General features: G+C 37.9%; 1 protein-coding gene across 2 annotated transcripts in view; it reads left to right on the top strand.

Annotated features, from left to right (window-relative positions):
• CLINT1 (clathrin interactor 1) overlaps positions 1-16095 on the top strand; it is a 78474-nt gene extending 62379 nt beyond the window's left edge. Inside the window, exons 9-12 of one of the 2 annotated variants that reach the window (XM_075541899.1) lie at positions 4712-4786; positions 10193-10479; positions 13308-13512; positions 14385-16095. In XM_075541899.1, the coding sequence (XP_075398014.1) occupies positions 4712-4786; positions 10193-10479; positions 13308-13512; positions 14385-14731 (914 nt within the window). In that variant the 3' untranslated portion in view covers positions 14732-16095. The remainder of the gene's footprint in view (positions 1-4711; positions 4787-10192; positions 10480-13307; positions 13513-14384) is intronic. The other variant, XM_075541900.1, reaches the window with a different exon arrangement.
• Positions 16096-18435: the final 2340 nt, after the last annotated feature.

The raw sequence follows: 18435 nt of genomic DNA, 5'->3' as shown, positions 1-18435 counted from the left end.
ACTAGGAAGGTCAGATGAGTGTAACTTTTTTTCCGTCTGCAATATCAAGATTACTTTGAACAGAGAGAATTATTAAATACCAGCATGCCTTCTTTACTTGGAAAGAAATCTCTGAGTGGTTTTCCTTCTTCACAGCAAACACTAGATTGACTAAATAGAAGTAGAGTTAATATTAATCAAGTGATTGAGACAAAGTCTGAATGAAATCTGGACTTCTTTTTTAACCTTGAAAGTGTATTTCTTCTTCTTCTTTTTTTAAACAACGTGCTTGACACCAGAATTATGTTTTATAGGTATCTCCCAGTTTGTTCAGACTGCCCTCCCTCCATCCATAAACACACAGATTTAGCTTGTTGATTCTCCATTTAAATATTTTAATAATATATTTTAAATTGAATTCAGCAGTGAAAGAAAATTGGGTATTAAATCTTTAGCACCTACACATGAGAAAGTGTAAGAAGCTACCATATTAGCATTGCTATTTAGAATGTTCATTGGGGTGCCATTTACCAGATGTGCCCATATTTATAATAGTACCATCATGCAAGTAATATAGGCATGAACTGTAAAGCTAAGCAGAGATGGCATCTGTACCACTCACTAGATGGATTTCTCCTCTGAGAAAATGCTCCCATTGGGGGAGGGGGGTTAGGGGGTGGTGGGGTGGAGATATGAGTTACTGCATCCCTTCATGTTAGTGTCTTCAAAAGTATATGTGGTCACATTATTGTAGAATGCTTGCCAAGTTTAAAAATACACATGAAACCTGGCTGTCAAGATTCACTTGAGCCTGTCTTGTTCAGTGTTCCACTAGGGTGATTTTCCTTTAAGTATGTGCTCAATGAATGTCTTGGTGGCTTTTATGTGTACATCGTAATTTTAATTAAACAAACTAATGCATAAATGTGTAAGGTATTAGAAAATAAAGCCAATTCGAGATAGAGTACAAACTCATTTATTCATTTCCTTCTCTGAAATCAACATCTCTCTTTAAAGTGAAATCCAAGTTGCCTGCTTTGCCTTCGTACAGTTAAGAAATGTGGGTACTGGTTAAATAGCATTACTCAAACTCTTCCTTATGCAATCGATTTTGTTTCAGAAAGAATACACCATCAGTACAAATTGAAAAACTTTACATGATTTAAAATCGGTTTTCAATTATATTTGTTGTTGTTTAGTTAAGAAAAATTTCAAGATGATTTAAAATCTGTGTAAACCAAATCTTCTTACATTTACATTTGAACCTGTTAGTAACAGCTAACAAAAATAGGAGCTAGTTACATAAATTTGACTCCACCTTGTTACATTGTAAATATAACTCATACATTAGAACTGGTGGAAAGGGTTTTCTCTAGTTTAAAAGGCACGTTTACTACCACTAAACAGTTGTGACCATGTTCTCCCCTTCATAAGTTATTTAAAAGTAATGTTTGTTCATTTAGAGATTGGTAAAAAGCAACAAATGATTCACCATAGTGTCACTGCGTAAAGGTATCTATTAGTAGTTTTGGCATTTTAAAAAAACTAAGTTTTCTATACATTTAGTCTCAATGTAATTGTTTTTAAGCAAGGCAAGTCTTTTAAGCTTTTAGATACAGATTTAGATTTTTTTGAGGGGTAGGATGTTAAAAAGAGAAATGAAGACATTACTTGCAATAAAACCTGAGGTCTCATAACTATTTTCTTATGATAGTTACACTTTTCATTGCTTTATAATCTTAAATTGTGTTGATATATGAGACCTCTTCAAGGAATTTAGAATTAAAAGACTTAATTTCCTATTTCTGCTTTTTAAACTCCTTCATTACTCTTAATTCATTTACTCCCTTATTTTATTTATTAAATAATGATTATTATAGGACATAATCCAGACATCATGCCATTCGGTAGTTCAGTCATATTTATCCTTTACTGTTTTGTTTTGTGTGTGAGGCTCGATCCCCATTGTTCCCAATCATAAAGTCACAAAATAGCTTATTTCAAAATCTTCCAATTTGATGGGGAGAAGTGCTATTTTCTAGTGTTCTGCATTTGTTTGAATTACTAATTGAGGTTGAACTTTTTTATATTTTAAAGTGGTGTATGTATTTCCTTTGACTTGTCTGTTTATGGCCTGTCTCCCCTTGTCCTCCCCAAGAAGCAGTCACCCTTTTCTTAAGTACGTTTTTGAAACCTTTCTTTATTACAGTGAACTCTGTCATATATTTGCAAGTGTTTTTACAAATATTTTCATCTCTTTTAGTTTTGTATATATTAGAATTTTTTATGCAAACGTTTATTTCTCTTTGTCGATGAGAAATTGCACTTTGTAGTTTAAGCATTTTCTAGTGTAACTATATTTTTCCTATTCACAGGATTGCTCTGAAAAATGCATATTACCAGCTGGTGATTGTAAATAACCTTCTTGCTGCCCCGAAAAGGCAGATGGAAATGGTTCATTTATAATGGCATCTCTCATGTGGGAATCTTGAAGTATAGCTCTTGTTGTGAAATTTAGCATTTCTTTCACACACAGCAATTTTTGGTAGACTTTTATTTAAATTCCATTAGATGGGAGTTATCTGCAGAAATACTTAAAGTATAGAAAATGTCTGTCATATTTAAAGCATTGGTATGAATAACATCATACTTAGCAGATATTGGTAGTCCATCCTCCTGGGAGAGAGAAACTTTTCTTAAATGAAATGAAGACATTACTTGCAATAAAAAGTTATGTGAACATGGTGCAATCTCACTTTAGGTGGTAGAGTAGAATAGCCAAAGTAGGTAATTATCTGAAATATTAAATTCAGGATATGGCAAAAAGAAAATAATTCACCCAGCTTGAAATTAAGCTCTTAAAAATTCTAATGCTTTTACCCTCACTATGAATCTTCTCTGTAGCCCAGATTAGGTAAGACAGAAAACAAACACTGAATATTAAGTAGCATTTGTTTGCAACATTCATTTCCCTGCTTGTATATGTACTTGTTTTATATAGTTTTGAAATCCATCTCCTCTTTATGAACCTTTAAGGAAAAGCTAACCAAACCCCTGAGATTATCCTTTGGGGGAAGTAAAACTTAGGTCTGTGTGGGAGCAGTAGTGTTGATAGACTGCTGGACTCGGGCTTGGTGGGGCTTAGTTCACTGGTGAGTGTGTGTGACCATCTGCATCTGGAATGATGTGAAGAAGGAAGGATAGATACATTTACTGACAGGCGAATACAACAAATGTGCATTAAAAAGAATACCAAGTACACATGTATCCCAAACTGATTTGTTCCTTATATGACTGTTGGCCATTTATTAAGAAGGGGATATGGTTCCAGTTTAATTAACCCAGTTGAGTGTAGCAGATGGGGCAGAATGTCTTGCAGCGGTAAGACAATTCAGAAATGGCACCAGATGTTGGAAGTTGTCCCTGGTGGTGTTTGAGTGCAGCCCAGATGTTTCAGTCCCACCTGGCTGGTTTCTAAGCGCTTCAGGCTAAGCAGCTGTGATGTAACCTATATAATGTTCACATAACACTAAAAGCACCATAATTGAACTGCTGTTCTAGACTTCTAAGGAGGTGAAATCTTTAAGGACTAACAAAAATAAAAACAACTGTTTAACTTTTTAGGTCCTTCAGCCATTTAGTTGATAACCGAATTAGATAGGAACTAAATATTCAAACTTGAAATAATGTAGTTCAAATTATGGAAATATTTTAATTAAATATTTCTGAATAATAATGTTTACAAATAATTATATGAAAATGTGTGTGTATATATTTATTAAAATATTTTAAAAGTATTTTGCTTGTTTTATACCATTTTGAGAGGAAATACCAATGTGATATCTTGCCACTAAAATTCTTCAGGATTTAACTTCTTAGAACAAGACTGTTTTCACACATAACTATCATACGTGAGAGAAATTAGCATTAAAACAAGTAATATTGTCTTATTAAAATCTTCTCCATTATCTTGATAGTATCCTTTGAGCATCGCAGTTCTGAAAATCCAAATGCCATTGACTTAGTGCCTTTCCTCTAGCGCAGGATCGCTCTCTCTCTCTCACTCTCAATGATACTAGTCTTGTGACAGGAATTTCTACATGGTTGGGGTTGCCCTGATCTGTCTTTCACATTAGTAGGCTCCATAAGGCTACCATTATTTTGTCTGATTCATACTAGTATTAGTACTGATCACTTGTTTAAGGCAGTTGCCATCAGATTTCTTTATTGTAAAACTTTCTTCTTTTGTAATTAGTTACCTACGAGGTGATATCTTGAAAGTACGTGAGTGCTGCATTCCTCAAGAATGTTTTGCCTAGGTTTTTGTATATACTGAAGATTCGCACAAGATGGTGATTTTCTAATTTTGTCCCTCCTAAATATTGGTATTATTTCCTAATTTTACAACTCACTAATTTTTTAAAAATCAATATGAAATGAAATTTTTAGTTTATTCTGTGTGAACCTCAACGTTATTGACAGCATAACTGGCAGTAAGCATGTGTTCACCCTGTATTCCTGCTCATTGATCTTAGCGGAATGGAGCTCGGGGAAAGGACTGTCAGCGAGTGCTTGCTGCAAGGGAGGCGCGTGGTAACAAGAAAACCCAGGGCAGCGTACCACTCGCTTCCCGGGGCTTTGTTAAGCAGGCTGTTAAAATGGCTTCCTGCAGTTGCTGTAAGTTATTCTGAAGTTCTGAAACCTTAACGTTTTCTTCATCCTTAATTTTCAGGAGGATCAGTTGATTTATTCGGAGGATTTGCTGACTTTGGCTCAGCTGCTGCATCAGGCAATTTGCCTTCCCAAGGTATAGTACAGTTTGATTGGCCAGAAATCTAGGGGGCAGGTAAAAAGGCTAGCCAAACCGTCAAAATAAAACAAGTCCTCTTCTCTGTAATCACCTTCTTTTTCTTTTCTTTCCTTATACTGTTTGTAATTCCTTAGAGAATTTATTCATGGAGTATTTTAGTGTACTGACATCATAAATATGCCAAATGTATTAACCTGGCTCCAAACTACTCAGGTACACCTATAGACAATTACAGTTAATCATAAATGGCTCTTCTTTTGTGGGGTGAGGAGAAACAAGTATGACTAAGGATAAGTAATTAAGTAGCAAGAATCCTATAGTTTCATTTGTATAATTTTCATGACTAAAGTTCAGGGACATTCACTTGTGTAGAAGACTCTACTAAAATTTGCTCCTTTGTAATTTAGATGTAGTAAGCATTTCTGTGAAAACTAAACTAATGAGTATTTGAACCCCATTCTCTGTTAGGATAGGAACAATGCATCAGCGGGCTCAGACATAGGAACCGTTGTGAGGCTGGCGCAGGACCAGGCAGTGTTGTGTTCTCTTGAACGTAGGGACTCTGGGTTTGGCCCCGACTCGGAGGCACCTAGCAACAACAAGCAGAACATAGGCTTAAACATTAACAATTGATGTGGTTTTTTTCCCTTTTCTGTTAGTATTTTTGTTATATTTCTGCCTTGTATTTTAGTAGCTATTTATCTTTGAGGAAGTGACGGAGCCTCCAACTTTTAAAAATTAGAATTAATGCTATTTGGCATGATTTTTTATATGGTTAAAATAATATCTATAGAATTTATGTATGTATATACATATGCTCAAGCACGTCTTTCATTTTTATGCTCTAGATTAAGAGGTTGTGGGGTTTTTATTTGTAATCTGTCAAATACTATAAAGGATTTACTATGAAATGTGTACAGGAAGCAGAGAAGAAAGACACATCTTCGCCAGATAAGTTTTATGGGTCTGTTTCAGGTAGCACTAGCTCCTGCTGTTAGCCCAAAACGGAGGCAGTCAGAAAGAATGATACGTGGCTACCTGCGGTGATTTTGACATTCCACTTGTGTAAATTTCAAGTATTTCCCAGAACCAGAAACACTGAGGAATTAACTGCTTCATTTTGGAAGTGTGATTACGCTTGTGCTAAGGGCTAATACCTTGCTGTGGGCAAATCAAAGTGGAAAGTAAACATTGCCCTAATTTTACCTTCTCCCTGTATAATTCACAGTTTTTATGTATATAAAGTTTCCAACGAGGCAAGTACTTCCAATATGTTAATGCTGCCTCAGTGATACGTCTCTTCATCTGTGTGCATGTGATCAGTATAGCATGATCACCACTGCACGAGGAGCTGAGACTGTTGCAAAGTGATTAGTCATTTCCGAGCAGCATATGCCCCACTCGAAGCTTAGTCTCCCATGATGAATCGTCTCAGCTACAGTTTGCAGGTGGGGCAATACATTTTGCCCCAGTTTCTGTTGTTGTTTTATATAGCTCAAGCAAATGGGAATCGGTATAAAGTTTATCTTTATATTAAATTGAATTTAAAATGCTTAATACATAGGACCAATCGAAGCACTCCTAATGTAGCTTCTTGTGAAAAAGATAACGGACTTGTTTTTGTAAAATCTTGAGGTAGAGTGAGTATTAGCCCAGTTCTGGTATTAAATTGTTGGTAGAGCTTGGAACTTCTAAATGAATTATTTTTTTCTTTTGAGCATGCTTACATTTTAATATGGTAATAGAGTAATATCATTTTTAAGGACATATTGTACTCTTGATATTTAGCATAATGAAACACAGTATTGCAGTGGATGGTTACCTTTTTTATTAGACAGAATGTATTTCCAAGTAGTAAGTGAGCAGAGTGCAAAGAGATGGTGTTAATTAACTTGGAAACACATGGCATTCGCCTTCAGATAACAGTTCAAATGTAGTTCCTTCAACTTTATCTTTTTTACTTACATTAACTCATATCTATTTGGTTGTATCTATATTAAACCTTTATTTAATTAGATTCATGTATGATCTAGCCATAAACTTGAAATTGTCTCTTGCCTTTGTATTCATTGTTACAAATAGTTAAAGCAGCTTGACTTAAACTTCCATGTGTCATACCTAGTTTTCATCAGTACTTCCACAAGTAATTTCAAGTACCAATAACCAAACTCCAAACCCACTGCCATCGGTGGATTCTGAATCCTGGGACCCTATACGGTTTCCAAAGTGTAAACTTTACAGGAGGAAACTGCCATTTTCTTTCTCCTGTGGAACAGCCATGATTTGAACCAGTAACTTTTCCGTTAGCAGCTGAGCACTGTAACTGCTGGGTCACCCAGCTAACTCCTAAGGTCAGAGTCCCAAACTTTAAATCATCCTTTGTTTGTTAGGTGCCGTTGAGTTGGTTCTGACTCATGGTGACCCCATGTACAACATCATGAAACACTGCCCAGTCCGGTCATCCTCACATTGTTCTTCTGTTTGAGCCATTGCTGCAGCTACCGTGTCAATCTGTCTTGTCAAGGACCAGACCTTCCTCTTTTGTGCTGCCCCTCTGCTTTACCAAGCATGATGTTCATCCCTAGGAGCTAATCTCTCCTGACAGGTCCAAAGTGCATGAGAAGTTTTGTCATCCTTGCTTCTAGGGAGCATTCTGGCTGTACGTAATCCAAGACAAAACGGTTTCTTTTGGCAGACCCTGCTTCTTGCGGTATTCTTGGCTAACACCGTAAATTCAAACGCATTAATTCTTCTTCAGTCTTCCTGATTCAGTGTCCAACTTACATATGCACGTGGGACAATTGAAAATACATTACATGGGTCAGGTGGACCTTAGTCCTCAAAGTACCCTTCTTGCTTTTCAACATTTTAAAGAGAACTTGTGCAGCAGATGGACCCAATGCAATGCATCCTTTGATCTCTTGACTGCTACTTCCATGAGCATTGATTGTGGATCCAAGAAAGATGAAATCCTTGACAACTTCAATCTTTTTTCCATTTATCATGATGTTAACTAATTGGTTCAGTTGTGAGGTTTTGCTCTTGTTTACATTGAGTTGTAATCTGTACTAAAGGCTACAATCCTTGATCTTCATCAGTAAGTGCCTTAAGTCCTCACTTTCAGCAAGCAATGTTGTGTCATCTGTCTATTACAGGTTATTAATAAGCCTTCCTGCAGTTCTGATGCCCCGTTCCTCTTCATATAATCCAGCTCTGATCATTTGCCCAGGATACAGATTGACTACCATAGTGAGAGGATACATCCCTGATAGACATCTCTCCTGATTTAAAACCAGGCAGTATTCCCTTGTTCTGTTCCCACAACTGCCTCTTGATCCAATTGCAAGTTCCACTTGAGCACAATGAAGCGTTCTGGAATTCCTGCTTTTTACAAGGCTGCCCATAGTTTGTTATGATCCACACAGTTAAGTGTGTTGGCAGAATCATTGAAACACATCTTCTTTCTGGTGTGCTCTAATGTCAGCCAAGATCCATCTGACATGAGTATTGATAGCCCTTGTACCATGTCCTCTTTCTGAATCTTGCCTGAAACTCTGTCAGCTCCCTATCGGTGTACTGCTGCAGTTTTAGTTGCATGTAATATTAATTATATTGCTCTATAATTTATGTGTTCTGTTGGGTCACTTTTCTTTAGAATGGATAGAAATATGGATCTCTTCCAGTGAGCTGCCCAAGGTGCTGTCATCCAAATTTCCTGATATAGGAAATGAGTGCTTTCAGATGAGTGAGCGCTTTCAGTGCTTGATCAGCTTGTTGAAACATTTTCATTATTATTCCATCAATTTCTAGAGCCTCGTTGTTTGTTTAATGTTTCCAGTGCAGCTTCAGTACCATTGGTTGTCGATCACAGCTACCTCTTGAAATCATTGAATGTTGACTAGTTCTTTGGGGACAGGGACTCTGTGTATTCTTTCCATCTTCTCGATGCTTCCTGCACCATTAGATATTTTGCCCACAGAATCTTCCAGTATTGCAACTCCAGGCTTGAATTTTTTAATAAATTCTTTAAGTTTATGCTGAATGTGTTCTTCCTTTTTGGTTTTCTAATGCTAATTCTAGATCTTTGAACATAAATTGCTCTTACTATAAAATTATTATATTTCATGGCTCTGATTTAAAAAGAGAGAGGGAAAGTGTGAGAGATTAGATAATTTGCCTGGGATTACATACCTAATAAGTTTTTTAAAAAAACATGCTTTTAACCATGTAATAAAACCATGATAATTTAGCCATGGTAATAAAAGGTACCTATTTTTTAATTATTGCATGCATTTAATCATAAATGTATTTTAATTATACTTTGAAGTATAATTAATGGAGTTTTGTTTCTGTTTATACATAAGTATATATATCTATACATAAACACATAATATATGTTTAACTATGAGATTCCCTCTCTAAATAATAGCTTTTTATTTAAATAAATGGAGTGAACAGTTCCACTTAGGCAGGCAGCGCAGTACACAGTAAGGTTATGGCTTAGCTATAGCACTTGTCATCGAACCACCTACCCACTTCGAGCATCATTTCTGACTCATAGTGGCCCAGTACAGGGGCCCAGGGGCTGTAAATCTTCACGGGAACAGATTCTCTTCTTTCTCCTCTAGAGCTGCTGGTGGGTATGAACCAATAACCTTATGGTTGATACTCTAGTGCTTAACCAGACTGCACCACCAGAAATCCTTGTTGTCGATAGAAACATGGTAAAATGAGTGAAAAGTTCTTACAGACATTGATCTTCTCTCCATGTTTCTCTAGTTCTTTTGCTTTTTTAAATTTTGGTTTTTATTACGCGAAGGTGTAGAAATCATACTGCTTTCTCTCTGCACTTTTCCAAATAGTGAAAGCTTCCTGATTTTACTGTTTTCCTTGTCTGAGAATTCCACAATTCCCAGCAAAAGTTTCACCATTTCATAGTTTCTTTCATGCTTCTCACGACCTAGACTAGACCATAATTATTTATCTGGAAACATGTGAGGAGGTTTCAAAAAGATCATGGAAAAATAGAATGAAGATGATAATGAAATGTTTCTATGAATTTTTTGAAACCCGTTCCTGTTTTTTACGTAGATTTGGTTGAAGTGAAAGTTTTACTTGTAATTTTTAAGTATCAACTTCAGACCTGCCCGAGAGATGGATTTTACTTTATATGTGGGAGGTTTTTGTTTTCTCTTCCCCCTGCCCCCCCCACACCCGCCACCTTATTTCACTATCATGGATTATTCATGAGAAATAATAATGTCCAGATGAAGATGGTACCTGCAGATGTTCATTTGAATGGACACAGATCAGCTTTAATTTGTTTTGGTTCATAGATTGTTACGTAGCTTTGTTCTGTCCGATTCAGAAAGTCTCTTACTCTTGTAGTTCTTTCTTCCTCAGGAACAAGTGGGAATGGAGACTTTGGTGACTGGAGTGCCTTCAACCAAGCCCAGTCAGGTCCCGTTGCTTCCAGTGGCGAGCTCTTTGGCAGTGCCTCACAGCCAGCTGTAGAACTCTTCAGTGGCTCCCAACCAGCTTTAGGCTCAGCCCCCACGGCCTCTAATTCTTCCGACCTGTTTGATCTTATGGGCTCCTCGCAGGCAACCATGACATCCTCCCAAAGTATGAATTTCTCAATGATGAGCACTAATGCTGTAGGACTTGGTTTGCCCATGTCAAGATCACAGGTAAGCTGCCCACATCCCTTAGAAATTGTGCTTAATAATCTTTGAGAAACTCTTTATGTACTGCAATAGTAGATTGGCACAAAACAGGGAAATAAGCAATTGCTCTCTCTAGATGCCATTTTCCCGCTTGGTGTGTACCCTACTCTTCTTCCCTAGATAGAGGACTCGTTTAGCTTCTTGAGGGCAAATGCAAGCATGGTGCCTTGCACAAAGGAGGTACATGCTAAAAATGTATTGAATTAAGGCAGATTGGCGGTACATGGTAAAATAAGTACACATCTTTTATGAGAGAATTTTACTGTCTTTTGTTTTGTTTTCCATTCTTCTAATGTTGTTTTTCCATGATCTCCATAGGCCTCCTTGTGTACATAGGCACACACGAGAGGGCTTTAATAAATATATGGAATAATGGAATTTCCCTACAAACTCATGAAACCCCCTTGTGTACACATACATACACATGTACATGAGGGGCTTTTAGTAGTTATGGGGAAATTCCAAATCTTTCCACTCCATTTTCCATTTGTGGGGAAATTCCAACACATTTCCACTCCATTTTGAAGCTTGTGTGTGTCGTTTGGGGTCGGGGGGTGGGGTGGGTTGCTTATAGAAAAAAGAATGGAGCTACTAGTTCACCATGGCAAACATTCAGTCAGCAAATGCTGGCCATGCCTTCAAAGAAGTCTCGCTTGTTTCAAACAATCACTGCTAAAGGAGAAAAATGTTCTCCTCCATGCTGAATGTTGTTTTCTTTTATGGGCCCATTCTACATTATGTAAATGTTACATAAGCTTTGTGTCCAAACCTGTCATTTCATGAAGGAAATCAGCTGAAACAGGTTTTAAATTCACTTTTTTTATAGTTAAAACTAAATTACCCAATGGTATCTTAGAATGTAAGCAAATGTAGTATGGGAGTATGTATAATGGGGTACCCAACAAAAACCGGAATTTTATTTTTCAAAGCTATGTACTTTTTTTTTTTTAAACAAAACAATCTTATCACATTCAAAGTACTCTCCATTGCACTTAATACATTTGTCGACTCTGCAATTCCATTCTTGGAAGCATTTTTCAAACTCATTTGTTTGGATGGCTGACAGCACCTCCCTCATGTTTTTCTTCATCTCTTCTACGTCTTCAAATCGCTGTCCTTTCATGTCCCTCTTCATTTATGGAAACAAAAAGAAGTCACATGGAGTGATATAGGTGAGTAAGGTGCGTGGGGCAAGAGAGGCATGCTGTTTTTTGCCAAAAACTGGTGCACTGAGATGACTGTGAGCAGGTGCATTGTCGTGGTGGCAAAACCAGTTCCCCCATCTGCCACAAATCAGGCCTTTTTGGTTGCATACTGTTATGCAGTATTTTCAGACCCTCTAACTAAGAAGTTTGATTAAAAGACTGACCTGGTGGAACAAAAGAACTTCAAATGCACTATGAGTTGATAGTATCATCCATTCAGGAAGTTGATGGACATCTAGAACAAAGTTTGTCATCTATTGACATTTTACCTATTTTGAAATGAGAAAACCACTCGCACACTTGAGATTTGTCCATAGCACTGTCCTTGTAAGCTGTGTTCAACATCTCAACAGTTTGTGTGGCATTTTTCCCAAGCAGGAAACAAAATTTCACAGTCACATGCTCTTCTCTTAAATCTGTCATCACAAGAAATGAGGTTCAAGTGAAACGTCTTTTACAAAAAAAAAAAAAAATCACTGTGACCAGAGAGAACTTTCCCAGGTGATACCACTGGGTGCACTGACTCAGAGCAATTTGTGTGAAGCTCTGCTCAGTGGAGCTTTCTTCTGGGTTATTTTTTGGGTACCCCTCATGTAAGTTACACACAGAATGTGCTTCTTTTAGACTCAAGCTGCTGACAGCATAATGCCAATTATTCATCTTACTGTGTAGATTCTTCTGTTTGGAGAGGGGGCGGTTAGGATGAAGAAAGAAGCAGGAAAGTCTGTTTAGAGGCGACATTGAGAAAAAAAGACTTGCTTTCCACACAAGACACCATCAAACTAAGACTGGTGACATGAGCAAGCCGAGTTATTCTGAGTTTCCTTTACGTGACTTAAGCAAAAGCAGTCTTAAATGCTTAGGTTCTTTGCCCTGGTAGATTTTCAGTTCTTGCTCTTTTTTTTTTCTTCCTTTTTCAGTTATACCCAGGCGCCCCTGCTTCTTTTTACTAAAACATTTTTTGCAACCACATTGGGCTGTGTGTAGCAGGGCCCACTGCTCGTGCCTGCTCTGGCAGGAGACACGCTCGCGCAGAGCCCGGCAGTGGCAATCGGGACGTGGAAGGCAGAACATGCTGTTTGCTGCTTTGCCTTTAGCGCACGAGAAATCTTGAATTCCGTTTTGTAAGAATAAATTTCCACTTGTACATTGCATTAAAACTGTACTAACCTGAGGTTGATAGGTGCCCTGGGTGTTCTTTGTATCTTTGCGTAATTTGGGGTCATAACCCAGATTGTGAGGTTATGAAGAACTACGCATTTTATAAAGCTGTGAAGTGGCACAAAGAGTAACATTTGCCACCAACAAAGGGTAACACTGCAGGAATGGTGACTTCTAGGCCTGCGTGATGGGAGCGGATGGCAGGGCAGCCATGCCAGGGCTTTTTCCACCTGAGCATGGCTTACACTTCAGAGGAACCTACCTAGGAAGCTAACATAGAACGTGTGGTTCCTTTTGGTTTCCAGAATTCTCTCCAAAGTTGAATTTATATTTCAAATGACTGTGATTAATTTGCCTTATGATAATCTTTATAGACTGATTTCATAAACAGATGCTTACTTTTTAGAGCATGTTTCTATTTTCCAGCCTTTTCAAAATGTTAGCACAGTGCTGCAGAAGCCTAATGCTCTCTATAATCAGAATACAGATATGGTCCAGAAGTCAGTTGGCAAAACCCTGCCCTCTACCTGGTCTGACCCCAGTGTAAACATCAGCCTAGACAACTTGCTACCTGGTATGCAGCCTTCCAAACCCCAGCAGCCGTCACTCAACACAATGATGCAACAACAGAGTAAGTGCCCGCAGGCCAGCGTGCTTTGGAGTGTATGTTTGTATGTGTGGTTGTTTGCCCTGATGCCAGGACTCTTGCAAACCATGAAGCAAAAATGCCATAGATTCCAGTGAGCTGTTAATTGCATTCCTGTGAGACAATGCTCTTCACACAATGCTTCATGTCTTATGGAAGGTTACATGATTTTGTATTTTGTTCTCTGCATGATAAACAGTCATTGTATTGTGAATTTGGGGACGTGGTGAATAAATAGAAGCTTTGTTTGTTGTAGAATTTTTAAAAACATATGCAAATATGATGACGAAACAGAAACCACCTGAATTCCATAAGCCAGAAATAAAAACTGTTGATGCATGCAATTTCCCACTTTTTATCAGAATGTTTATAATAGTTGGGCTCATTCTGTCTCTCTTACACTTTGTTTCTTGCTGGGCCCATTCAGCATTTACATTTTGAGTGGTTTTTTTTTGTATTGATGATACTTAGGGGGGAAATGGTCAGCATATGAGGAATTTTTCCATGTTTGTTTTGAAGCCTTCCCCCCCTCCCCCAATAATTCCTCTGTTTTGGTTAAGTTTAATTTTGATTTTTGTTACTATAAATAGATTCACAACTTTATATAAACCTTTGTTTCTGATTTTCTTTTTCTTAATGTGCCTTCATCTCTCTTTGTGAAACCAAAGAAAGCAACCAGCCATTGGCTATTTCTCAAAAGTAATCAGTGCAAATTAATTTTACATTTTATAAAATCACTACGAAGCCCCTTCATTGGTATAGAAAGAAGCTGTTAGTGGTGAGGAAGATATGTTTATGCTCTGTGAAACTAAATATTCAAGGTGGTAAGGTTCTCGTGTTTTCATTTCTTCTCATAGATATGCAACAGCCTATGAATGTGATGACCCAAAGTTTTGGAGCTGTGAACCTCAGTTCTCCATCAAACATGCTTCCTGTACGGCCCCAGACTAACCCTTTGATGGGGGGTGGCATGCCTGTGGGCATGCCCAATGTGATGACTGGCACCATGGGAATGGCCCCTCTGGGAAATACTCCAATGATGAACCAGAGCGTGATGGGCATGAACATGAACATAGGGGTGTCCTCTCCTGGGATGGGCCTCTCGGGCACAATGGGGATGGGCATGCCCAATATAGCCATGACTTCTGGAACTGTGCAGCCCAAGCAAGATGCCTTTGCAAATTTCACCAACTTTAGCAAATAAGAGCTGGTAAAGAAGCAGATTGAATGAAGGATTTTTAGCTGTGCAGATAGGCAATGTTCAGATGAAAACTGCTAATCAACTTCCCTTTCTTTTATCAATTAAATAAAGCAAATCTACATAAAGAACCAAAAAAAAGCTGTTTTATAAAAGTGAAGTATCTAGTGTTTCAGGTGGACAGTCAAGGGCACTTCAGATGAGGCAGTCGGGATCCTTTTTTTCCCAATGAGAATAGGCCACAAGTGGTCTAGTGAGACCATGAGAAGCCTCTATAAATTGAAGAGCCCGTTTTAAGATCATAATTTGTGGGAAGACTGGAATAGGGCTGAATAAATGTGTTTGAATCTCTAATTTTGTACTTTTCTTTTCCTGAGGAACTTGATCTTTCTGTCCCTGGATCCCCTTGTCATAATTGGGCCTGTTCCTTTTACTACCACTTGGGAGTCCATATATAAATTCATTAAAGTGGGATAATCGGTTTTTTATAAAAATATATATTTTTGTCCAAAAAAGGCATACATATGTGATTATGGCTAAATCAGAGGTAACTGGAATGTATATACTTTTGCTAATGTTCCAGCAACACTGCTGTTCTACTATCCAAATTTTTATTGTTGACAAAACTTGTTTAAGCAATTGGTGATCGCTTCTGGGACTTTCCCCACATAAAAGTATCCTCTGCAGAACTAGGAAGAATATTTTCTTCAGGACTGCTGTGTGGTTTCCTTTAAGAAAACCTTCCGGAGTTTCTGTTTGTGTTTGGTGGTCATGATTCACAATCTGCGGTGACTGACTTGGCAAAGCTTCCCTCTGCGCTTATCCCTGTCGCCCTCATCGAACAAGCAACAGTCAAAAAAGAAAAATATTTATTTTTATTTTTGGATATCTTAGAAAACAAAAACCGAAAGGCTCGAAATCCAATCAAAACTTAGGTAAAATATAAAAGTTAGAACTCAGTGTTCATTTTGGGATTTTATACAGAATTGGTTTTGTGTGGGCTTTGAGTGTATGTACTCTGGCGGCAGCAAGCGCTGGTGCCAGTGGAAAGAGCTAAAGATGTATTATTAAAGGAGACCTAGAGCTGTCAAAGATTTTATTGAGTTAATGAAAAATAAAGGAAATGAATTAATTTTTTTCCTGATGTAATTCTGCATTATGCTCACATGAAAATCATGTTTCTAGTTTGGAATGTAAAATCAGTTGTTTCACCCTTAAGCTGGGACTATTTTTTAAAATAAATAATACAGGTATCAGATTATTACCTCCCTGCTTTCTGTTGAAATTTTTTTATTAAATTGATAAAACTTTGTTTCCATGTATTCATAATGTTCTGTTATTCATAACATTAAAATGTTCATTAAAATCAATGTTGAACTGCTTTTTCTTTCATTCTTTTGGACATTTGAGACCATTTGGGGAAAAAATAATTATGATTTGGGCAAAGTAATTTTTATAAATAATTTAAAATAATTTAATGACTTCTCTATTCTTTCCTATCAGAGTCTACTGTTAGGAATTAAAAATGAAGCAGCAAAGATATCCTGACCTGCTCCATTCTTGCTAATGTTCCATCTACAACATTTCTAATTAGGCAGAAATTCATGTACTTCAGCTAAGTGGTAATGAAAAGTGATTCATTTGCTGAATAAGAGATGAGAGGGTGTAATTAGCTGGCTGTGGTTTTTAATCTTTCAACAATTCACTGTGTTTAAATTAGTTTCAAGGAATAGGAGCTTTCCAGTGTTGTTACTTCAGAGCAATCAAGCCGGGCTCTCTGTTGGCAGCGTGGAATATCTGCGCTCTTACTGAACACTCCTAATTCTCAATGGGGTGGTTTTTGTGTTTTCCTTTAAATTGACAAGTATCGATGCACCTGTTCAAATGTATGTGCTTGTGATTAGAGGCTGTGGCTATTTTTTGTTTCTGAACATTTGTGCTTTAAAATTTTTTAATAAAAATAATATTTAAAGTATTTTCCACATCCTGCCTCCCTCAGTGGTCTCTACGGATTCAAGGGAGACCCAGCTTGGGTTGTGTATTTTTTTATCGAAGTTCATCATATAGTTTGCTCTTGGTACTTTTTTTCCCTCCTGAGAAAAGGAAAACACATGGATCGCCATAGTTGGCTTTCAGCTAACTGAATGATCTCTCTCGGAAAGGGTTACTAAGCGATGTTTCAAAGGGACAAATACCCTGTCAGCGTTTGGCCTTGGCAAGAGATGCCTCCTCCGTAATGTTCAGCTCATCCTCTTCCCGTTGCCCTTGTCAACCAGAGCGTCTCTTCTTCTATGAATTCTCGAAACATTTGATCTTGGGGACAGGAAGAGTCAACCGCACATGTGCTGCTTGCGGACAGATTCTTTTCCCCTCTGGATGGTTCTGCATCTGCAACCTTACATACACTCAGTGTTACTAACTGGCACTTAGGCAGGAGGCTTCCTGTTCGCATGGCTGCTTGCTATCCAGACTGCTGTTTTTTAGGGTAGTCAAGCCGTTAGGACCTGGATTTCCTTTTTAAAGGATGAGTTAGTACTTACTGTCTTCTTAGATATTTACGAAACAGCACTCCTTCCCTGGCAGGTAAGTTAAACTTACATCTTTGGATTCAGGGTTCTCTTCCAGGAACATTGGTTATGGTGTGGTTTTCTAGCTCAGAAATAAGGAAATTATGGTACATCTAGTCAACACAGCATGCTGTCTGCTAAATAGAGTTCTGAAATAAACCAGCCTATGGCTCAAATTTCCAAGGAGCCAGCATCGCTCTGTGCAAAGGGCAAGGGCTGGGAAGCGAGCAGATAGAATTCCATTTCTACCACTCATCTGGGTGAGCCTGATCAATTTATCTGACCTCAGGGTGCCGTGAGACCTTATCCGCCTGCCCCTCCTTTAAGTGAACAGTCTTAAAGTGTTGGTTTAATTGAGAACTCCCCACACACCATATTTGTTCAGTATATCTCACCCATTTTTATTTCTGTAAGTGTGCTGACTTTGAGAACTTAAGAAGGCTTCAAAAGTTTACAGGAAAGTGGAATTACACGGCACTGGAAAGCCTCCACGGGTTTTTGAAGCCCCCTCAGGTTTGCAGTCTGCTTTAAACACTTGTCTTATAATAATCTACACAGTAAACCCAAAAGCAACTGACTGCTGTTTCATTCCTGAAAGCAGACAGCCTAAAAGGTTCTAAATTTGTTTCCGAGGATTTTACTATCTGCCTGTATTTAACACCACTTTTTTTTTTTTTTTTTTTTTTTTTTAGCAACAAGGAAGTTGTAAATGAGCTGGTTTGTGAATGTATTGACTTGTACTTAGCACCTTAGTGCAGTGGTGATGGAACGGACTATGAAAGTGAGCTTTTGATGCCGGATTTATCACACAAATCACCCTCACTAGTTCTCAGCTTCTAGAAGCCATAAAGTTGCCACGAGTCAGAATTTGACTTGATGCCAGTTGGTTTGGGGTTTTTATAGAGAGCGTAAATTTTCTTCTGTGTGATTTGTTACCTTTTTTTGGTAGAATTTTTATTTCTAAAAATGCTTTATATTGTGTAGGTGGCTATTAACACAAAATTAGCTTCCCTTTTCACAGTGTACACAAATTGTTCCCGGTCCTTAGTTACCATGTTTACTACCGTGGCGGCATTCTCGTTTTCCGAGGTGACTGCGTTTCCATTCATCTGGTTGCCCTCCCTCTTCTGTCACCTCATCTCT

This window comes from Tenrec ecaudatus, chromosome 2, assembly GCF_050624435.1.
Source record: "Tenrec ecaudatus isolate mTenEca1 chromosome 2, mTenEca1.hap1, whole genome shotgun sequence".
NCBI classification, from domain to species: Eukaryota; Metazoa; Chordata; class Mammalia; order Afrosoricida; family Tenrecidae; genus Tenrec; species Tenrec ecaudatus.
This window is presented reverse-complemented; position numbering and strand designations above follow the sequence as displayed.